A 23842-nucleotide genomic window follows, 5' to 3' on the forward strand; every position below is an offset into this window, starting at 1 on the left:
GTATCTGAAAATGCAGCCGTAGCTGCCATAGGCCTACACATAATTTAGGCCTACCAACAAGCACAGATCAGATCACTCGGCTATCAAAGATTCTTACAGGTTTGATAGTTTAAACTTCAATCATTATAACTATAGGCTACATTTCTGAGCGTAACCTACAGTAGGCCAAGCCGCCACTTCTCCAGGTGCACAATATTTTTGTGGGAGAGTGTCATTCCCCACATGACGGTAGCGAGTTAGAATCTTGCTCGAATATGAGTAAATGCACCACGTAATAGCAAGAGAGTGGGCGAAAAACGTAGGCTGTGTCGTTTTCATAGTGTTGACATCACTTTGACAGTAGCCTATCACACAACGACTGTGTGTAATGCAAATTAATGATAACAGAGTGAACGTTTGCCTACTCATTTTAATATGCTACACACGGTATTGGTCCTGTTCTACTGTGACATACAGCTAGCTAAATCACGTGAAAACCCAGAATTGATTAACTTCGTTACCTGCGTTATGAACCTAGACACGTGATAATCAAAATCAGTGTCTTTGACCACCATAGTTCTGTCCTGATAGACACCAAAACCGACCAAAACAAGTCGTATGAAAAACGAAAACAGTGAAAAGTGCATGTTTCTTCATCAAGCTTGGACACGACACTTTCATGATAAAAGCCATGACAGGCAACTTCCCATGTGGTAACGGAAATCAAAGCTGTCACATTGTAAAAACATACACGTTCAGGGACACTTGTGGACCTAGAACCTACCAAGTGCAATCATTTGACAACTGCAACACTACAGTATGTGGTCTACAGGCTGGAATGCCCATGTCAGTGTAAAAAATGTTTTGATGAAAAAAACAAATATATATATATATATATATTGTAACGACCCGGTATTGTGTTCTGTGTTTGTGGGTGTGTTATGGTTCTCATGGCTACTAGCAGGGGTTGAATGTGTCAGGACAGAGGGAAAGGGTGGGGGGGTATGATGGGTAAACCCGCGGGATTTGGAAATGCATAAATAGGGATTACTGTCTCATCTCTCTCTCTCTTTCTGTTCGGGGCCTTGATCTGTTCCTATGGGGGTGACCCTTAACTCGACATGGTGTAATTGTGTATGTTCGGTATTTAGCAGCGTGGGCTGTGGCCACAACAATAGCCCAGTTTAGGAATAAACCTCTTTTCCTTTTATGACCCAGCCGGGTCATTACAATATATATATATATATATGTATGGTCTACAGGCTGGAATGCCCATGTCGGTGTAAAAAATGTTTTGATAAAAAAAAAATATATATATATATATGTATATGTAGGCTGGAATGCCCATGTCGGTGTAAAAAAATATATATGTATATATATATATTTTTTAATCAAAACATTTTTTACACTGACATGGGCATTCCAGCCTGTAGCCTGTAATTGATTATGTCATTTGATTCGTTTTTTTGTTCCCCATTTTTTTAATCTCTATTTTATGTTCTCCATTCTTAAGTTTAGTAACATGAGTTCATGTGTACACAGTTTGTATTTTCCTTTTATATTGCATTTCTTTTGTGCAGCATTGTCATTATGCTGTGTTTATCTTTGTATCTTGAATATTTTTTTACTTTATCAATTAAATATGGTAATGAATTTAGTCACTCCCTGTGAGATTTGGGATACACACCGTTCTTTGTCAACCTGATGAAGGCTGTTGTAGCCGCAACACGTGTTTTTTTTTTATTCTTGCCATGCGTAAGCCATAAAAACCAATAAAGGCTTTTTAATTTTTCCACTACGAGTGCCTTGATCACTTCTGAAAGTTTGTTTTGCACAAAGCCTTTTCCAGCATTGTTCACTATCCAGCATCAAATGATTTTTGTTCTGTACCATGTTAGTTGTCGAACTTGTTCAAGAAGTTAGCTAGCAGCTAAGCTAGCTAGCTAGCTGTCCTTTTCTTTAAAAACCAAAGGACATAAGTGGCCCCAAACTTTTGAATCTGCAACTGACTAAATAGCTCAGCAATAATAAACATATTTCACACTGACTAGAAATAAAAGTTACTGCAGATCCTTCATTATTTGTAAACCGGGATGTTTTTCTTTTTTGAAAACGTGTCATCTTCCCAACCAATCAGTAACCAGTACAGGATGCCAACTGTACTGGTGGAATTCAGGTCAGCCATGTTGGTCAGGGAGTTTGCCAACTATGGTTTGCCAGTGCTGCGATAAGATAGTACCACAGTATGAGTCATAATACCCATAGAACCTAGCGCTCAAACAGGGAAATGGTTCCTATCGTTTTTCCAACATTCATTTTCCCCCAGAGGATTTTAGAAACACTTAAAGGGCTGTTGTGTAGGCTTATCCTGGCATGACATTTTGCTAACCGTGTAAATCTCTAGGACAAGGTGACTTAATTATACACTTTAACATGCTGGATTACAGTGTTCAATATATGCATGATCAGTGCTAGCCGGGGTCCTTGGGATGTTCCTACCCCACTGAAGTTGACATTTTCAATGGGTAAGTAAGGGTTATGGTAAAGGGAAGTGGTCAGGATAGGGATGTCCCAAGGATCCCAGATTGCACAAATGATCAGTGCTGACACAGTAACTTAGATTTGGAAGTGTGACTAACAATGACACTTTAGTTGATATATATTCTTTACCATTCCTGTAAACCTAGTTGCTTAATTGAATAGAACTCCACTATTCAAATCAGAAGACTAGGAGAGAGTTCGTAAGCAGAACGAAAAGTACAAACACGTTTGAGGATAATGGCATTTGTGTGTTGAATTAGGTGGCCAGAGTAGACAAACATTGATCATGATAAGGTGAAAGATGTACTAGATACTGGTATGATGTGAGAAAAGTCATCAAAACAATTTCACCACAAATATACTCAACGCATCAATTTTTTTTATTGACAAAGATCGCCAAGCACCCAGATGGGATATTGATGTAGCAGCTTCAGTATACATCTTTAATAGCCAAGTGGAATGTCCCATTTGCTATAACTCCTAAGGGGAGCAGTAGCGCCCATAGAACAGAATGCTCTCGGTGTTGTGGCTGATGAAGAAGAGAAAGGGATGGTCGGCCACAAACATGGGGGTCCTCAAAGCACAGCGCATCCCCATGATGGGGGCCGTGGCGCCCGCCGCCTCTGTGCCCTCCTCGTTGACCTCCACAAAGGCCTTGTGCACCACCTCGGACAGCACCAGGTCGTTGCTGGGCGACATGCCCGAGAAGTCGGCCTTGGAGAGGTCGAAGGCGTCCGTCATGCCCATGTTGATCAGCAAGTCCTTCAGGTCAAGGATCTCCTCCAGCTTGAACTTAGGCAGGCCCACCTGAACTTCCACCGCATCCATCATGTCAGGCCTGGTCCACTGCACAATTTTCTCATAGGTCAGCAGCTTCTCCAGCTGTGTTGGGGTGAGGGGGAACAGTCATGACTGACACTTCTAAAAAATAAGTAAGTGACAGACTGATTTCGGTTTGAGCTGACCGTCTAAGAACCTATAATTACCACAATGCAGTTATGCAGAAGGAAATGCAGGTATTTGCCATGCAGTTAACTGTGTATTGCATAGGCCACAAACCCATGTCGCTGACAAGAGTAAACAAGTCCTACCTTCTCCAGACCAGTGACGTGGTCCTCCATGTCGTTGGGGAGCATGATGAACATGCTTAGTTCATTCCCCTTGTATTGCAGACACAGGATCTGGCAGTTGGCCTCAGGAATGAAGGTTAGGGGGAACTTGGCCGTCTGATGCATCATTTTCACTGGCTTACTCTCATTCTGGATCCAATGAAAGGAGGTGTAATTTGTGACTACACAATAATTTCACCAGGGGTGGCAGAAGTTACTCATTGATTGTCATGAAAGTGAAGCAAGCTACACATGTTCCTGACACATTGTTAGTGGACTGAGAGTTTTATGACCAACTGACTACAGTAACAGGGAGGGATGACCGACTACAGTAACAGTTGTATAAGAAAGGTGTCCAGGCCTCCTGCATCGCAGTGCTTAAGGCGTCACTACAGCCCCTGGTTCAATCCCAGGCTGCGTCACAGCCAACTGTGACCGGGAGACCCATGAGGTGGCATACAATTGGCCCAGCATCGTCCGGGTTAGGCCGGCAGGGATTTCCTTGTCCCTTGAGATCTAGTGACTCCTTGTGGCAGGCCGGGAGCCTGCAAGCTGACAATGGGCGCAGGTTGAAAGGCGTTTCCTTCGACACATTGGTGCGGCTGGCTTCCAGGTTAAGCGAGCAGCATGTCAAGTAGTGTGGCTTGGCCGGGTCATGTGTTTTTTTTTTGGGGGGGGGGGGGGGGGGGGGGGTGCATGGCTCTCGACTGTAGTCTCTCCGGAGTCCGTACGGGAGTTGCAGTGATTGGGTCAAGAGTACCAAATTGGATTTCATAAAATGCAGTTTGGTGCAGTTAAGGCTCTTTTGCCTTAGAAGAGATACTCTAAAGACTCATGATGAATGATCACCAGGGGTGCATCTACATGTTCAATGCGTAGACATTAGGACAATAAGTTGTTTTTGTCAAGCTGGTTGGTACCTTGTTCAGTTTAAACTGGGCATCGCTGGTGTTGGCCTCCTTGAACTGTTTAAACCAGTTGCCTTTGAAGTAGATGGCGTTCACCAACACCAGTCTGGTCAGGTGGTCGACGACCTCCTCTGGCAACAGGTCCTTTATTTTCTCTACAAAAAATACAGATACTAGAGTAACTAGAAGTAACAATTACATTAGTTACTTTCTTCTTCTTCTACACCTTTGTTACAAACAGCAGATAGATCAAGGACACCTAATGGAGGAAATCAATTCATTCTCAATCTAGTGGTCCCTTAAGATTTTTTTACACCGAATTAGAATAATTTATCATTAAACATTTCAGTGAATAATATGAATACAAAGGCTGTTACATCGTCTTTTAAAAATAAATGAACGCTATTGTGCACATGGAGACAACAGCTTTAGGCCTCTATTCACCAGAGGTCTGCTTCTCCACCCAGGCATTGATGTTCTTTCTGCAAGTCTCCGCATTGGACTTGAAGTCCACAGCCTCCAGCTCAACACTGTAGTGCTTCTTCGTGTCGCAGAGGAAAGTCTGTCACATTCACCACAGAAACAAGAGATTAAAGGCAGGATATTGACTAACTTTATAAACCCCTTAGTACCTAAAAAGACTAGTCTACAATGAACTAGACTGTATGTACAGTTAATCATAGAATGTATAGGACATCCTGGAAAACGCTAGTGTGGTGTATCTAAAGGTCATTGGGGTCAATTCAGAATCAACAAAAATATCAACATTTGAGATGCACACTTACTCCACCCACTGTACATTGTGGACGTTACCTCAACAAACTGGTAAGACTGTTCTCCGTACAGGCGATTGGCCAGGCTCAGTGAGTATGGGGCTCCCTGCAGGTTCAGGTCATGAATGAGTTTGCCAAAGCCAACATGGATGTCACCCGTAGCTTTGTTGAAGCACATCGTCTATTGACAAAAGGGAAAAAAGTACATAACGTGACATTGTGGTTGCAGCTTCCTGTGACATAATTTCTGTCATTTAGACAAGGCCAGATTACATTCATGTTGCTGAACTATTACGAAATGATTGGTTTGTGACCAGAACTTCCTGTTTACATTTCCTTTTTTTTTTTTTTTTTTTAAAGATGCTTATCAACAATTATGAAAAATATAAATAACACGTTGAAACCTTAGGAGAGAAAATATGCTAGTATTCCCTCCAGTCTCAAATGCTGCTACTACTGCTCAAATTGTATTGGTCACATGCACCAAATACAACAGGCGTAGACCTTACAAGCCCTTAAGCAACAATACAGTTAAGGAAAAAAAAAATGAATATTAAACTAACAAATAACTAAAGAGCAGCAGTAAAATAACAATAGCGAGGCTATATACAGGAGCTGCTGCTACTACGTGTGTGTATGTTATGGGGCTAATATCCCATAAATAAACCACAGAAGAAGAACAACACCTGCACTAGTACCTTGTTCCCAGCAGGGGTGTAATCATTAGTCACACAGTAGCAAAACGTTGTCTGTTGCAACGGAAACAGTTCACTCCAAACGAAAAACGCTTTGCAACGTAAACAAGTTTCTATTGGACAAATTCAGGTAGGTGGGTCCCTCCCACCGTTGAAAAACGTTTCGCAACAGTCCAGAAGTTTCTACAATCTGCGACTACCTCCAAAAAAGCACAACGGTATCTGGCAGCAAACAGCCTTTTTAACCCCTAGGTGACTCACTCCTTACTATATACAGGTATAAACACCACCAGAATCAGCAGAAGCTGGGGATTTTTACTTGGAGTAGTCCTGGGTTAAGAAGTCAGAATGCTTCCCATCCCAAACAGTTTGGGCATATATTAAATAACATTCTGTGACGCTCTTGTTCGTTTTGGTCTTTGGTAAGGGGTTTTTCGGCTGTTCATGCACACACTTTTCTTGAGGCAAGACAAAGTCCACGCCCCTTCATCAGTTATTGGTCAACAGTAGGGATTCTTCAATTAATTGTTTGTTGCCATTCAATGATAGATGACTTGTTTTCATGCACACCCACTTGAGAAATACTGCACCAAACATCTAAGTTGGATGTAAAATTGAATGACTAAGATCTCTACGACAGAACGACTAAATTAGTGACCGATTTCTTGAATTATCGTAGTTTAATTCTGACTATTTTGAGGAAGTGTACAGGCTACTAGAGCTGGGAATTACCAAGGACCTCACCATATTATTACAATACTTATCTGCTGATAAAAATCACAGTATTGAATTGCAATACATATTGTATTGCGAATTGACGGTCCAAACATATTGCATGTCTGCTGCAGAAAAGCCATGAGAAAACAAGGTTTTGATCAGTTATGGAAATAAAAACAAATTAGCTCCCTATATAAAAAGACAAACAAGTTATGAAGGAAATAAAAACATGTTTTAGTGCAGGTATAGACAACGAGCACAAAAAAATATTCCCAAATGTAACTCTAGATGTATACCCATCAATACTGGCTACGGCATCTCACGGTGGACTAGCTTTTGTTCTAGTTTTTCAAGGCAGTGTGCGAGCACCCACGTTGGGTTTGCTTAGCCGTGTCCGGCTAGGCGCCAGCCGGACCGAAGCATGCAGAAGCCTTAAACCAAGTGTAATTGATCATTAGAAAACCATTTCACAATTATGTTAGCACAGCTGAAAACTGTTGTGCCAATTAAAGAAGCAATAAAACTGGCCTTCTTTAGACTAGTTGAGTATCTGGAGCATCAGCATTTGTGGGTTCAATTACAGACTCAAAATGGCCAGAAAAAAAGAAGTTGGTGTTTTGCGGTTACTATTTAATGAAGCTGCTAGTTGAATACTTGTGAAGTGTGTTTTTCAACTAGACACTAATGTACTTGTCCTCTTGCTCAGTTGTGCACCGGGGCCTCCCACTCTTTCTATTCTGGTTAGAGAGTTTGTGCTGTTCTGTGAAGGGAGTAGTACACAGCGTTGTACTAGATCTCCCGTTTCTTGGCAATTTCTCACATGGAATAGCCTTCATTTCTCAGAACAAGAATAGGCTGACGAGTTTCAGAAGAAAGTTTTGTTTCTGACCATTTTGAGCATAATGAAACAAATGCTGAAGATACTCAACTAGTCTAAAGGCCAGTTTTATTGCTTCTTTAATCAGCACAGATTTCAAATGTGCTAACAACTGCAAAAGGGTTTTCTATTGATCAATTAGCCTTTTTTTAAATGATAAACTTGGATTAACTAACACAACGTGCCATTGGAACACAGGCGTGAAGGTTGCTGATAATGGGCCTCTGTACGCCTATGTAGATATTCCATTAAATAAATCTGCCATTTCCAGCTACAATAGTCATTTATAACATTAACAATGTCAACACTATTTCCTGATCAATTTGATGTTATTTTAAGGGAGTCATACAGGATTACTATGGTTTTACAGTGTGTCGTAACGACAAAACTCCTTAAAACGGGTTACAGGGACTCACCTCTGAGAGCTGAGTAGCAGTGTTGGCCCTGGCACCCAGTAAAACCATGGCCAGGGCAGCTGAGATGCTGAGAGGAGAGTACAAAACATTACCCGTTTTGTTCTTCTCTGTGATCTTCTTGAACAAGGCCAGGGTGAAGTTACCATTGGCTACAGACACGGCTGCCATTGTAACTAGTGGGAGATGCAGGTAGGCAGAACTTAGAAAGAAAAGTGAAAATGGTTAATATCAGTGAAACAGAACCGTCAATCAATGGGATGCAATTATCCATCTACTGCGGAAGCTAAATTAAAAAGTACGCAACAAAATAAATCAAATAACAGAAAGCAGCTAGTTAACGTTACACCTAAATGATAAATATCCTGTCCTCTCTGATGTTACTATTCTCCTGATTTGAGCTATGGCAACGCGTGGCAAACATTTGTGAGGTCCAGGTAGCCAAGCAGACATCAATAGTTATACTAAGTAAATCGGCAAGTAATTCACCAATAAAAACAACACAAAAAGTCGTAGCTAATCGTAACTTGAACAGAATAAACGTTCCTAAAATATGTTCAGTACCGTCACCAGTTGATTGGGGAAATGATTATATTGCAGCTACTCACCAAAGACTGGTTATGTGTGAATGTCAAGTCCTTTTCCAGACAGGTGGTTTTCTACAGACAACTTTCAGGGACCCATAAAACAATTAACTGCAGACGCACCCCGTGGTCTGTCAAAGTGCTCTTTTGAATCGTTTTCAGCTGACTACTACGGCAAGCCAACTGGATAAAACGAATGTACAACACTATGAAGTACAAACTACATCCAAGCAGTGTATGGCCTAATTATACAGAGTGAAATAAACAACAATAATGTATCATTTTGTATTTATTGCTGTTAATTCCAGGAAAACAGATCAACAGTTTCCATAAAAACCCAATTTGTTTTAGAAATATATTTGACCTTTCCAGTACAATAACATTTACATAAAGAATACAGTAAACATACACCTGAAGGTAACAGTGAGTGTACCCCATACAGTACAGCCTTTTTAACCATGAAAGTTTAACAAGTATATAACTGGCAGGTTCAGATGTACAATTGTCCTCCAAGATCACATGGTTCTTCAATCATCCATACAATTCTGTAAAGAGTGTCCACATGTTTTCTTTCCCTGTGTTCATCACATGTCCACACCCTTTTTCAATCAAATTCCAAGTTTGCATCAACATTTTATTAAGTAAATGCAAGAAATATCTGCTTCCATCAAATCAAGCCGAAGAGATTTAGAGTACCTCACCAGTTTGGGAGGGTGGGGCAGGTTTTTAATCATGTTTGTGGAGGAAAACAGTACTAAGCGTGGCTATTAATGAAAATTGACAAAACTTATCATATGAACAAATGAGTTTGTACTCCATATGCACAAGTGTAATATATACATGCACATCTTTTACAACTTGTAAACCCCAAATCTTAAGACAGACATGAAAGAGTTCTAAATCATTGAGAATTTTCTCAAGTGATATGTCTGAGAAGGCAGGGATTGACTTTAAGGTCTGAAAAGGCACTTGCCCATCGGGGCAAGTCAAAGAGTATTTTTTTTTGGTTTGCCCGAAGATTATGATCACTTGCCCCCCCCAAAAAAATATAAATTAGCTAGTTACAGGCAGAAGAACCATATATTTCCTGCCTTTCACCTACACATATGGGAGGAATCAAACAGGTTAATTGAAATCTTTGTATATCAGTGAAAAAAATTAACAGAGCAGGCTAAAGTTCCCAGACTGCCATAAATTGTCTGTTTTTCACTTTAAACAATGTGGAGGACCAAGAAATATCGGGTTTAGTCTACTGGAATTATTTGCAGTTTGGTTATTTTCACTTTTTAATTTTTCTTTTTAATCAATCCCTGGAAAGCTACCAATCCTGATACCCAAACAACTCTAGTCAGACACCTCCATTAGTGCTCACACTAATCATGTTTATACTCCACATGAAAACACACACGATTCGTAGTGTGTATGTGCATTTCTGTTGTTGTTGTACATTTACCAATGTACCAAACATATGCCATACAGTTAGATCTCACTGCTGCATTAAATGAAGAAGTGGGAATAAACATAATGAGTCTCTAGAAAAGTGACATGATATCAGCCTTGGCCACCACAGTCCTGTAGAAATGGCTAAAGAAAATATAGTTGTTTTCAGAGGAGAACAGTGTTATCAATAGTAGGAGCTAAAGAGTGGCCCCGACTCTGCTGGGCAGCACAGCATTTCCAAGAGAATACTGGATGGAGGGACAACAGTGTATTGTCAGAGCTTCACTGTTGCAATAACATCTGGCTCTAGTTCTTCTAGGACTGTTTCAGTGCACTTGAGAAACTTCAGAATTCCTGGTAGTTATAGTGCATATTGTCAAAGATTATAACTAAAATAAACACCCAGCAGCATTTAACTTCCAACATGAGAGACATGATGATTAAAAATGTCTTACTCTGCGCTTCACATTATATCAAGTGGCAAATGCTTTAAGAAACATGTTTTGATACTGCCAGATTTCTTACATAAAAAAAAACGAAATATGTTGTACATTCATAAACACTGCAGAAAAAAATATTTAAAAAATAATCCCAGCTTTTTTTTTTTTTTTTCATTAACTTTTTGGTTTTGTACTCATCTTTCGTAGCTGTACAGTTAAACAATTCAAATCCTCGACAAATAACAATAAGGAGGCATAAATATACCGCTGTAAAAACAAAGTATAGGAAACTCTTTAATCGAGATCACGCAGGATCCCCATGTATTCAGAGAACAAAATCCTTTCCCCAGCTCCCATACTCTAATATACGTGGTGTCATTTTCCCAAGCTCTCACACTCTAATATACGTGGTGTCATTTTCCCAAGCTCTCACACTCTAGGATACGTGGGGACATTTTCCCAAGCTCCCACACTCTAATTTAAAAAAAATAAGTTAGTGAACATGAGCTGTTTGCTGTCTTGTGCCAGTTTTCAGTGCAAAATACCAAAAGCCTCTAAGGGATCAGTGGGGGGGGTTGCGTCTCTATGGAAACAAGACAGCTTCACTCTCAGCAGTGACGAGGACGTAGAGGATGTCTCCACAACAAGTACTCAGGACCCTCCTCACACACGCTTTTTAAAAAGGTCAAACTAACAATGACAATGACTGAGAAACATCAGAGTGAAAAAAAACCTCTTTGAAACGGAGGGTTCTCTCGGACCGCTCGTGACAAGGAACAAGATGGCGGAATGAAAAGACGTGTTCAGCTGGTGTTGTCTAGTCCTTCGGAAGAGTGGGAGGCGGTGTACTTCAGCCGAAAGTTGCCTGAAAAACAGAGGGGACGGCGTCAGTGGAACAAAGAATGCAATACAAAATGGGAGGATTAAAATAACCTCAGAAAAATTAAGCAAAAAAGACAAGGAACCACTGAGATGAATTCCCAAAATGCACCTGAGCAGTTGGGATTTTTCTTTTCATTTTTAACTGCTAAGAGAGAGTTTTGAGAGAAAAACGTCCACAGATCTCCTGAGATGAGAGAGAACCCTTAACAGCAGCTCCTGGCTGTAAATAAGTCCTGCCAAAAGCCTTCCCAAGCTTGGTCAAGGGTACCCTCTGTGTGGGTGGGTGTAGGGTTATAAAACACTGGGTTGTGATAGAGAGTAAGAGCGGGTTAAGGGGGGGTGCTGCAGAGGGGCCGAAGGGGTCCATCTGAAGAGGCCCCTGGCCGTGGCGTTATTACCTTGCTGTGTTGAATCAACGGAGGGCTGTTTGCAGTCCTGCGCGTAGTGCCCACTGACCCCACAGTTGTAGCAGGAGACGTTGCCGTTGTTCTTGTTGACGCCGACCGCTCCCCCCAGGGCCCCTCCACCGCCTCCCGAACCGGGCACCATACCCACGCTGGAGGGGTACATGTGCGGGTAGAAACGGTTGAAGGGTGACATCATCTGTTGGAGGCTGTAGCCGAGCTGGGTGCCCAGTACATGGTCAGAGTGAGGGTGGGTGTGCAGCAGGGTCTGGCCAGCGTAAGGGGCGGGGGGGAAGAATGTCAGCTGGGCCTGGCCGTTGCTTTGCGGGGGCGGCTGGCTGAGGTAGTTGCTGGTGCACAGGGACGTGAGCTGGAAGATGGGCGGCGCACCAAACACCTGCCGTGGCGCCATCTGGTGGGGGAAGAAAAACGATGGCGCTGTACGGCTGTTACCGCAGCTGCCTCGGCAACCGCACGCCCCGCAGCACATGGCCTGTTGCTGGTGAGTCGTCTGCTGCTGCTGTTGTTGCTGTGGTTGCGCCTGTTGCTGGGCGACGGAGTTACTGGTGCTGTTGACGTAGGAGGAGGAGTCGGTCTGGGTTGAGCCGGGCGCTGGGCCGGGGGTGGGTACGGACGGGGGCACCACCGCCTGATCCTGTCCAGGGGAAGGCGCTACCCCTAGCGTGGCCATGACGGAAGTGGGGATGGGGGCCATAGTGTACAGGGAGGGCAGGCCTGAAAAAAGAGCCACATCTGGGTGCTTGGTGTGAGGGATGCTAAGGTCCCCCAGGGGTACGGAGGGGGTTAGGGGGGAGGCAGGGTCTGGGTTGGGGTAGGCAGGCTGCAGGGTTGAGGCATAGGGCGGACCGGGGTTGATAACACTGATAGCTTCCACCAGGGGCTGGTGGGCAGGGAGGGTGGTGACACCCTCAGAGCTGGCAGTGGTCTGTGGAGGGGCTGTCTTGAAGTGTTGGACCAGGGGCTGCAGGGCAGGGCTGCCAGGGGGGTGTAAGCCCAGAGCTAGGGAGCCAAACCCTGGGAATACCATGGGCACTGCAGCAGGGCCATCCCTCTGCTCTGGAACCCCTGGCATGGGAACTGGCACGTTGGTGGACATGGGCTCTCGGAGGACCAGGGGCACCTGCATGATCAGCCCTCCGACCACCTTGTTGTCTACCAAGGCAGCTGCCCCCTGGGGGGGGGGCATGACTGGCAGAGGGGCATCGGCAGGTAGTGCCCCGTTGGGCAATATGCAGGGCAGGGGGTGCATGAAGGTGTTTGGGGGATAGTCAAGGCTGGGGGGCTCCCCGACAGGCTTGGCAGAGACCAGCTGGTGGATGGTGGGCATGGCCCCACCTGCAACCTCCTGCCAGGGGAAGAAGGCCTCTGCTGGGCCCTGGCTACTGTCTGTATCTGGGTGAGGGTGAGAGCGAGAGAGAGAATGAGAGAGAGAGTGAGAGAATGAAAGAGAGAGCGCGCGAGAGAGAGGGATAGAGAGGGAGAGCGAGAGGGAGAGAGAGAGAGGAAGAGAGAGAGGGATAACAAAAAGTCTTAGTGATGTCCCAAAAACAAGACAAGCCCAAAATCTAATCATGGTGTGTGTGTGTCTCACCTTTATCCTTCTCGTCCTCGCTGTCCAGGCTCTCTGGTTGGTGGTGCTGGGGGCTGGAGGCTGAGCTGTAGCTCTCAGACGAGGTTTCCCCGTATACCTCCTGACTGGAGTCTCCGTCTAGACGGTGGTCAGGACACATACAACCCCAACATTCATTCAATTAGATTTAGTTCAAATATGATTTGCAAAGTTTTGATTTACATCAAATAAACCTGAAGGCATATGCGCATGGCTAAGACACACAGATAAGCAGATCAGATGTTGACTGAAAAGCTATGCCTTATAAACTTGTACAACATTGCTCTCTGTTGGTTGAATGGAGTTACTACAAGTAGTAAAGGCCTAAACTCACCAATGGCGAGCGTGCATAGTGTGTATGATTTATTTTAGAAAGAATTGTTTTGAATTATAATGACCCAACCGAAGTCTCGTATAATGACCCAACCGAAGCCTCCGCTCAATTAGATTGTGGCTCTATTTTTGGGTTAAATCGTTGGCGCTGTAGTCACACAAAATAATTTTTGTTGTTGTTGTTATTAATCACTTTCTTCTAGCTCCTTTTAATTGGAAGAGTTAGCTAGGTTAGATTAGACCAATTCATCCACTGATGGAAACAACATTGGAGATATGGACTATCCTGCTAGCATACAGTCCCTGCTCTGCCTGTCCCGTCCTTTCCACCCGCCTCGCTCTGCTTGCTCCGCCCGCCCGCTTCTGGTGACTCTGTCGCTTTAGCCTTTCCCCCAAACAACAACAAGAAGAACATCAAGCAATTTCTCCACAGAGCTACCATTTCAGAGCTTTAGGATAGGAAGAATATCAGGGCAAAATCATCTACATCGATACCCACCTTTCCCTGTCGACGGTCGCGCTCGCTGAGAAGCTGGTGGCACCATGCTCCCATTTGCCAAGTATGCTTTCTTCCCCTTTTCCCTGAAGGAGGAGAGACAAAGATGAGGGTTCGTCATCAACGATACAGGATGAATGAGGGAGGACAAGAGGAATTGAAGCCTGTTGCTCGACAGACTAGTTGGTAATAGAGCCACTCCAATTTGCTTACCGCCCCAAAAGATCCACAGACGATGCAATCGCCATCACTCTGCACACTGCCCTATCCCATCTGGACATGAGGAATACCTATGTAAGAATGCTGTTCATTGACTACAGCTCAGCATTCAACACCATAGTACCCTCCAAGCTCATCATTAAGCTCGAGGCCCTGGGTCTGAACGCCGACGGGCCGCCCCCAGGTGGTGAAGGTAGGAAACAACCTCCACTCCGCTGATCCTCAACACTGGGGCCCCACAAGGGTGTGTTCTCAGCCTCCTCCTGTACTCCCTGTTCACCTATGACTGCGTGGCCATGCACACCTCCAACTGAATCATCAAGTTTTCAGACGACACAACAGTAGTAGGCTTGACTACCAACGATGACAAGACAGCCTACAGGGAGGAGGTGAGGGCTCTGGGAGTGTGGTGCCTGGAAAACAACCTCTCACTCAACGTCAACAAAGCAAAGGAAATTATCTTAGACTTCAGGAAACAGCAGAGAGAGCACCCCCCTATCTACATCGTTGGGACTGCAGTGGAGAAGGTGGAAAGCTTCCAAGTTCCTTGGCGTACACATCACTGACAAACTGAAATGGACCACCTACACAGACAGTGTGGTGAAGAATGTGCAACAGAGCCTCTTCAACCTCAGGAGGCTAAATACATTTGGCTTGTCACCTAAAACCCTCACAAATTTTTACAAATGCACAATTGAAAGCGTCCTGTCAGGCTGTGTCACCGCCTGGTACAGCAACTGCACCGCCTGCAACCGCAAGGCTCTCCAGAGGGTGGAGCGGTCTGCCTAACGCATTACCAGGGCCAAACTACCTGCCCTCCAGGACACCTACAGCACCCGATGTCACATGAAGGACAAAAAGATCATCAAGGACATCAACCTCCCAAGCCACTGCCTGTTCACCCCGCTATCATCCAGAAGGTGAGGTCAGTAAAGGTGCATCAAAGCTGGGACAGAGAGACTCAAAAACTGTTTCTATCTCAAGGCCATCAGACTGTTAAACAGCCATCACTAGCACATTAGAGGCTGCAGCCTACAGGTATAGACAAGGAATCACTGTCCACTTTAAGGAATGAAACACTAGCCACTTTAATAATGTTTACATATCTGGCATTACTCATCTCATATGTATATACTGTATTCTATACTGTTCTACTGTATCTTAATCCATTCCGCTCAGACATCGCTCGTCCATATGTATATAGTCTTAATTCATTCCTACTTAGATTTGTGTGTATTGGGTATATGTTGTGTAATTACGCTAGCGTAATGCTAGGTCCTCTCTGTCAGGCCCTGTGGTGGGGGGGATTGACGCTAACGCTCTTCTGTTAGCATGCTAGCTAGCATAATGCTAGGTCCTCTCTGTCAGGCCCTGTGGTGGGGGGGACTGACGCTAACGCTCTTCTGTTAGCATGCTAGCTAGCATAATGCTAGGCCTTCTCTGACAGGCCCCACTGTGCTGGTAGGGGTTTCCTGAACACAGTCACACTGTTAGCTTCTTGTGTCCAACGTTCCTCTCATACTCAATCTAGAGCCAAAGACAACAAATGTCTACGAAGCAACACCTATCACAATGTAGAAACTGTACTGTGAGCTGGCTCAGTGTTGAGCCAGTATGTCTGTGCAGGGAAGTCTCTTCACTGTCAGTCAATGTGAGGACCCTTTTAGAAGGCGGGTAATAATGACTGTATTCACTGGGTTAGTGATCGACTGTCTTCTTGCCTTGTTCAAATGCTCTCACTGGCTTTTCTCAGTAGACCCTAGATGTAGAGCAAGGGCCGTTATGTAGAGTCTGATCTAGGATCAGGTCCCCATGTCCATATAATCTCATGCATTGGTATCTAAAAGGCCAAACTGTTCCTAAGTCAGCACTTCAAACTCTGGTACATACGGCTCCTGATTCCCTGGTGAGTTGAACATTGATATAGCCAGTGATTACCTGTCTGGTCCCGGTGGCTGCCTCATGCTGGCAGGGTGGTTGTCCCTCTTCTCACTGTCCTGATGCTGTAGACCAGATAGATAGAATTAGCTGTGTTAAAGTAGGGCTGAAGCAAAACCCTGAACACCCATTTGCTCTCTAGGAGGAAGTTACTTGACCGAGTGTGCCTTTAAAACATATACTGTAGCTCCATTACACTATTTGCCAGAGCAGGAATGCCATAGAGTTGTTGCCTGTTACATAACCCCTGTCACATGACGAGGGCCCCATGAATGAGGCATTGCTGGACTCTGACCCAGAGCCATAGCGGAGGGGTCAAAGGGCAGAGCGCCTCACCCTGGCTAACGCTGATAGTACTCGTATTGCTGCTGAGCTGGACTTGACTTTGGAACACAAACACACACACACACACAAACATACACTAACACACGCACGCACACACACACATAGGTACTCTCCCCAACGTATTTGTACAGTAAAGCTAATACTTTTAATTTGGCTATATACTCCAGCATTTTGGATTTGAGATACAATGTGTTATATGAGGTGAAAGTACAGAATGTCAACTTATATACCAAGGGTGTTCACATACATACACTATATATACAGCAGTATGTGGACACCCCTTCAAATTAGTGGATTCGGCTATTTCTGCCACACCCGTTGCTGACAGGTGAATAAAATCGAACACACAGCCGTGCAATCTCCATAGACAAACATTGGCAATAGAATGGCCCCGTACTGAAGAGCTCAGTGACTTTCAATGTGGCACCGTTATAGGATGACACCTTTCTAACAAGTTAGTTTGTCAAATTTCTGCCCTGCTAGAGCTGCCCCCGGTCAACTTTAAGTGCTGTTATTGTGAAATGGAAATGTCTAGGAGCAACAACAGCTCAGCCGAGTACTGAAGCGCAAAAATCGTCTGTCCTCGTCTGTCCTGGAAGCAACGTCAGCACAAGAACTGTTCGTCGGGAGCTTCAGGAAATGGGTTTCCATGTGCAGTGCCAAGCGTCGGCTGGAGTGGTGTAAAGCTCGCCACCATTGGACTCTGGAGCAGTGGAAACGCGTTCTCTGGAGTGATGAATCACGCTTCACCATCTGGCAGTCCGACGGATGAATCTGGGTTTGGCAGATGCCAGGAGAACGTTACCTGCCCGAATGCATAGTGCCAACTGTAAAGTTTGGTGGAGGAGGAATAATGGTCTGGGGCTGTTTTTCATGGTTCGGGCTAGGCCCCTTAGTTCCAGTGAAGGGGAATCTTAACGCTACAGCATACAATGACATTCTAGACGATTCTGTGCTTCCAACTCTGTGGCAACAGTTTGGGGAAGGCCCTTTCCTGTTTCAGCATGACAAAACCCCCGTGCATAAAGTGAGGTCTAATTGCCCAACATCAGTGCCGACCTAACTAATTCTCTTGTGGCTGAATGGAAGCAAGTCCTCGCAGTAATGTTCCAACATCTAGTGGAAAGCCTTCCCAGAAGAGTGGAGGCTATTATAGCAGTAAAGGGGGGACCAACTCCATATTAATGCCCATGATTTTGGAATGAGATGTTCGACGAGGTGTCCACATACTTTGTGTATCTGTTTAACCGTTTAGAAATGAAAACACTTTATGTATCTAATCTCCCATTTGAAGATGTCATAGGTATTTACTCTTAAAGTGTATTAAATGTAGTCAAGTGTAGTATTTGGTCCCATATTCCTAACACGCAATGACTACATCAAGCTTGTGACTCTACAGACTTGTTGGATTCATTTGTTGTTAGTTTTGGTTGTGTTTCAGATAATTTTTTGCCCAATAGAAATGAATGGTAAATAATGTATTGTGTCATTTTGGAGTCACTTTTATTGTAAATAAGAATATAACATGTACACACACACACACACACACACACACACACACACACACACACACACACACACACACACACACACACACACACACACACACACACACACACACACGTATGTTGCTTATACAGAGCATCAGCCCCAATTTGGTCACTGACACAACACATGCTACAGGAGAGAAGTGGAGGTCATCCATCTTAAAATAGGACATGTCTGCCTGGTCTAAATGAACTCTTTCTCAGTCTATGTAACCCACGGCTGTGGGGCCATATTAAAAGTCTAAAACAAAAAACAACCAATCAAAATGCCTGTTCATACATTGAACATGATCCAAGACTATCTGGAAGAAGAAAAAAAACTATGGATTAATTGCTTAGCATTAAGTGTAAATTCTTTGTATTTTGTGAGAATATCTGAATCTCAAATAGCACCCTACTTCCTATACAGAACCCTCTTTTGGCCCTGGTCAACAGTAATGCACTATAAAGGGAATAGGGTGCCATTTTGGATGTAGCTTTGTTCTCGGTCTGTCTCACCTGTTCTGGGCCTGGCCCCCCAGAGGCCTCCTGGTCGGGTTGACGCGTGCAGGTCTTCCTCCTCCAGTCAGGCTGGCTGTTGTGCTTCGAGCTGTGTGAACCCCTCCGAATGCTCTCGCCCTGGGAACTTTTGGCATCGGGAACGCTGGGGAAAAAAAGGGAGGGGGAATAACAATCATTTTCAGGTCTTTCATCAGAAACAAATATATGATGTATATCTGCACTGGAGGGAGGGGGTGGGGGGGGGGCTACTCACTTGAAGAAGGAGGCACTCCTAACCACAGATCTAGGATCTATCCCCATTCCAAACCATAATCATCAGGTAGTTTCTGGACTAGTGATTAGGAGCAACTTCTACCTTCTAGGGTTGGGTTCAATTCCATTTCAATTCTAGTGAATTCAGGAAGTACAATGGAATTCCAATTTCAATTCTCTTCAATGCTTTTCAATGAGGAAAATTGGGAAAATAAATGTTATTTACTTTCTGAATTGACTGGAATTTAAAATGGGATTGACCCTGCCACCTACTACGGTGTCGGGACAATAGGGTGCCTACCTAAGGCAGGGGCTATTGCTGACATGTTTCTTCCGGTGTCCCTGAACGTACGGATCCAAATCTGAAGGGTAGAGACATTTATTAATGAATTTATTCATTCATAGTTGACAGGAAACCAATGCACTTTAATCAACATTTCACGTTTTCACATCAACACTCGTTTCCAGTGAGATCAGTGACAGGTATTCATTCCTCAGTGAGAAACGTTGTAATGCTTTATGACATAGCTAACTTGTTACACTAATAGGACATTTATTGGTTTAGCTAAGCCTGAAAGTGTATGCTGCACATCTGATTATCACAGTACAGTGTGCATACGGAAACACACACACACACACACACACACACACACACACACACACACACACACACACACACACACACACACACACAAAGTATGTGATTCCTTCTTGCAAGCAAAAATCAAAGCAGGAAGCACCAGTGACTCGGTCTATAAAAAAGTGGTCAGATGAAGCAGATGCTAAACTACAGGACTGTTTTGCTAGCACAGACTGGAATATGTTCCGGGATTCTTCCGATGGCATTGAGGAGTACACCACATCAGCTTCATCAATAAGTGCTTCGAGGACGTCGTCCCCACAGTGACTGTACGTACATACCCCAACCAGAAGCCATGGATTACAGGCAACATCCGCACTGAGTTAAAGGGTAGAGCTGCTGCTTTCAAGGTGCAGGACTCTAACCCGGAAGCTTATAAGAAATTCCGCTATGCCCGCCGACGAACCATCAAACAGGCAAAGCGTCAATACAGGGCTAAGATTGAATCGTACTACACCGGTTCCGACACTCATCTTATGTGGCAGGGCTTGCAAACTATTACAGACTACAAAGGGAAGCACAGCCGCGAGCTGCCCAGTGACATGAGCCTGGACAAAAGGAACACCTATGTGAGAATGCTATCCATTGACTACAGCTCAGCGTTCAATATCATAGTACCCTCAAAGCTCATCAATAAACTAAGGACCCTGGGACTAAACACCTCCCCCTGCAACTGTATCCTGGACTTCCTGACGGGCCGCCCCCAGGTGGTGAGGGTAGGTAGCAACACATCTACCACGCTGATCCTCAACACTGGGGCCCCAGGGGTGTCAGTCCCCTCCTGTACTCCCTGTTTACTCACGACTGCACGGCCAGGCACGACACCAACACCATCATTAAGTTTGCAGACGACACAAAAGTGGTAGGCCTGATCACCTACAACGACGAGACAGCCTATAGGGAGGACGTCAGAGACCTGGCCGGGTGGTGCCAGAATAACAACCTCTCCCTCAACGTAACCAAGACTAAGGAGATGATTGTGGACTACAGGAAAAGGAGGACCGAGCACGCCCGCATTCTCATCGACGGGGCTGTAGTGGAGCAGGTTGAGAGCTTCAAGTTCCTTGGTGTCCACATCACCAACAAACTAGAATGGTCCAAACACACCAAGACAGTCGTGAAGAGGGCACGACAAAGCCTATTCCCTCTCAGGAAACTAATAAGATTTGGCATGGGTCCTCAGATCCTCAAAAGGTTCTACAGCTGCAACATTGAGAGCATCCTGACTGGTTGCATCACTGCCTGGTATGGCAATTGCTTGGCCTCCAACTGCAAGGCACTACAGAGGGTAGTGTGAACAGCCCAGTACATCACTGGGGCTAAGCTGCCTGCCATCCAGGACCTCTACACCAGGCGGTGTCAGAGGAAGGCCCTAAAAAATGTCAAAGACCCCAGCCACCCCAGTCATAGACTGTTCTCTCTACTACCGCATGGCAAGCGGTACCGGAGTAGAGGTCGACCGATTATGATTTTTCAACACCGATACCGATTATTGGAGGGCCCAAAAAGCCGATACCAATTAATCGGCCGATTTTTTTAAATTTATTTGTAATAATGACAATTACAACAATACTAAATGAACACTTATTTTAACTTAATATAATACATCAATCAAATCAATTTAGCCTCAAATAAATAATGAAACATGTTCAATTTGGTATAATAATGCAAAAACAAAGTGTTTTAGAAGAAAGTTAAAGTACAATATGTGCCATGTAAAAAAGCTAACGTTTAAGTTCCTTGCTCAGAACATGAGAACATATGAAAGCTGGTGGTTCCTTTTAACATGAGTCTTCAATATTCCCAGGTAAGGAGTTTTAGGTTGAGGTTATTATAGGACTATTTCTCTCTATACCATTTGTATTTCATATACCTTTGACTTTTGGATGTTCTTATAGGCATTTTAGTATTGCCAGAGTAACAGTATAGCTTCCGTCCCTCTCCTCGCTCCTACCTGGGCTCGAACCAGGAACACATCGACAAAAGCCACCCTCGAAGCATCGTTACCTATCGCTCCACAAAAGCCGCGGCCCTTGCAGAGCAAGGGGAACAACTACTTCAAGGTCTCAGAGCGAGTAACGTTTGAAATGCTATTGGTGCGCACCCCGCTAACTAGCTAGCCATTTCACATCGGTTACACCAGCCTAATCTCGGGAGTTGATAGGCTTGAAGTCATAAACAGCGCAATGCTTGAAGCATTGCGAAGAGCTGCTGGCAAACGCACGAAAGTGCTGTTTGAATGAATGCTTACGAGCCTGCTGCTGCCTACCATCGCTCAGTCAGACTTCTCTATCAAATCATTGACTTAATTATAACATAATAACACACAGAAATACGAGCCTTTGGTCATTAATATGGTCGAATCCGGAAACGATCAATATTTAGACTTAGGGATGCCACCCGTTAGATAAAATACAGAACCGTTCTGTATTTTATCTAACGGGTGGCATCCCTAAGTCTAAATATTGCTGTTACATTGTACAACCTTCAATGTTATGTCATATTTATTTACAATTCTGGCAAATTAATTACGGTTTTTGTTAGGAATAAATGGACTTCACACAGTTCGCAACGAGCCAGGCGGCCCAAACTGCTGCATATACCCTGACTGCTTGCACGGAACGCAAGAGAAGTGACATAATTTCCCTAATTATAAGAAATTAATGTTAGCAGGCAATAATAACTAAATATGCAGGTTTAAAAATATATACTTGTGTATTGATTTTAAAGAAAGGCATTGATGTTTATGGTTAGGTTTGGTGCAGCGACAGTGCTAAATCATCACCCGTTTGGCTGTGATTCGATGAGAAATTGACAGGCACTGCATCGATTATATGCAACGCAGGACACGCTAGATAAACTAGTAATATCATCAACCATGTGTAGTTAACTAGTGATTATGTGAAGCTTGATTGATTTTTATAAGTTTAATGCTAGCTAGCAACTTACCTTGGCTTCTTGCTGCCCTCGCGCAACAGGTAGTCAGCCTGTCACGCAGGCTCCTCGTGGAGTGCAAAGTAAGGCAGGTGGTTAGAGCGTTGGACTAGTAACCGGAAAATTGCAAAAACGAATCCCCGAACTGACAAGGTAAAAATCTGTCGTTCTGCCCCTGAACAAGGCAGTTAACCCACCGTTCCTAGGCCGTCATTGAAAATAAGAATGTGTTCTTAACTGACCTGCCTAGTTAAATAAAGATGTAAAAAAATAAAAAATATCGGCCAAATCGGTGTCCAAAAATACCCATTTCCGATTGTTATGAAAACTTGAAATCGGCCCCAATTAATCGGCCCTAATTAATCGGCCATTCCGATTAATCTGTCGACCTCTATACCGGAGTGCCAAGTCTAGGACAAAAAGGCTTCTCAACAGTTTTTACCTCCAAACCATAAGACTCCTGAACAGGTAATAAAATGGCTACCCGGACTATTTGCGTCGTGTGCCCCCCCCCCCCCCCCCCAACCCCTCTTTTGCGGCTATCCTCAAGGCCTTCATTCCTAACCCTCTCTCCCTCCTTCTCTTTCTCTCGCTCCCTCCATCCATTTTTCACTCTGCTGCCTAGTACAATACTCCCATAAGAGGACATAGTACTGTACCTATCATCAGCAATGTAATTAATGGGTTCTGTCTAGTGCCTACAGCTACCCGGTCCAAATTCTGTCTACTGCTACCCGGTCCAAAGGCTATACCGCAGCACCACAGGGGCTAGCATTAGCATCCCTAGGGCTGTGATTAGCCTGCGAGCCCAGAGCATGGACGACGGGCAATATATAGCCTCAAAATGCAAGGAACAGAGTCAGAAAGAGAGAATCAGAGAGTCAGAGAGAGAAAGAAAGAGTCGGAGAGAGAAAGAGAGCACCAGAGAGCCATATAGAGAAAGAGAGAATCAGAGAGAGAGAGAGAGAGAGACAGAGCCAATCATGTAACATTTGAAATGTCTATATTCTTTTAAAACAGGCAGAGAGAATCAGAGAGTCAGAGAGAGAATCAGAGAGTCAGAGAGAGAGAATCAGAGAGTCAGAGAGAGAGAATCAGAGAGTCAGAAAGAAAGAATCAGAGTCAGAGAGAGAGAATCAGAGAGTCAGAGAGAGAGAATCAGAGAGTCAGAGAGAGAGAATCAGAGAGTCAGAGAGAGAGAATCAGAGAGTCAGAAAGAAAGAATCAGAGTCAGAGAGAGAGAAT

General features: G+C 44.2%; 2 protein-coding genes across 2 annotated transcripts in view; both read right to left on the minus strand.

Annotated features, from left to right (window-relative positions):
* Nucleotides 1–2877: 2877 nt before the first annotated feature.
* Nucleotides 2878–8772, minus strand: LOC115149382 (serpin B6). The gene is made up of 7 exons (XM_029692208.1): nucleotides 8621–8772; nucleotides 8016–8214; nucleotides 5351–5491; nucleotides 4982–5099; nucleotides 4550–4692; nucleotides 3612–3779; nucleotides 2878–3402 (listed from the first exon to the last, which is right to left on the minus strand). Exons 2-7 carry the CDS (start codon nucleotides 8181–8183, stop codon nucleotides 3001–3003), a joined length of 1140 nt encoding a protein of 379 aa, XP_029548068.1. The 5' UTR covers nucleotides 8184–8214; nucleotides 8621–8772; the 3' UTR covers nucleotides 2878–3000.
* A 97-nt stretch (nucleotides 8773–8869) lies between these two features.
* LOC115149364 (zinc finger CCHC domain-containing protein 2) overlaps nucleotides 8870–23842 on the minus strand; it is a 76794-nt gene continuing 61821 nt past the window's right edge. The window contains exons 8-14 of the mRNA XM_029692173.1: nucleotides 19325–19385; nucleotides 18769–18913; nucleotides 16379–16443; nucleotides 14225–14307; nucleotides 13375–13491; nucleotides 11757–13175; nucleotides 8870–11341 (exon numbers count right to left, since the gene is read on the minus strand). Coding sequence (XP_029548033.1) covers nucleotides 11280–11341; nucleotides 11757–13175; nucleotides 13375–13491; nucleotides 14225–14307; nucleotides 16379–16443; nucleotides 18769–18913; nucleotides 19325–19385 — 1952 coding nt within the window. The 3' untranslated portion in view covers nucleotides 8870–11279. The remainder of the gene's footprint in view (nucleotides 11342–11756; nucleotides 13176–13374; nucleotides 13492–14224; nucleotides 14308–16378; nucleotides 16444–18768; nucleotides 18914–19324; nucleotides 19386–23842) is intronic.

The sequence above is a fragment of the Salmo trutta genome, chromosome 2, assembly GCF_901001165.1.
Source record: "Salmo trutta chromosome 2, fSalTru1.1, whole genome shotgun sequence".
NCBI classification, from domain to species: Eukaryota; Metazoa; Chordata; class Actinopteri; order Salmoniformes; family Salmonidae; genus Salmo; species Salmo trutta.

Bases quoted from the DNA above. Each gene is read 5' to 3' on its own strand.
- LOC115149382 (XM_029692208.1), bottom strand. From the start codon at position 8,183: ATGGCAGCCGTGTCTGTAGCCAATGGTAACTTCACCCTGGCCTTGTTC. The intron at 3,780-4,549 runs GTACCAACCAGC...CATTGGATCCAG, and splicing joins CCCAGTTTAAACTGAACAAG to AATGAGAGTAAGCCAGTGAA. The intron at 3,403-3,611 runs GTAGGACTTGTT...ACCCCAACACAG, and splicing joins ACGTCACTGGTCTGGAGAAG to CTGGAGAAGCTGCTGACCTA.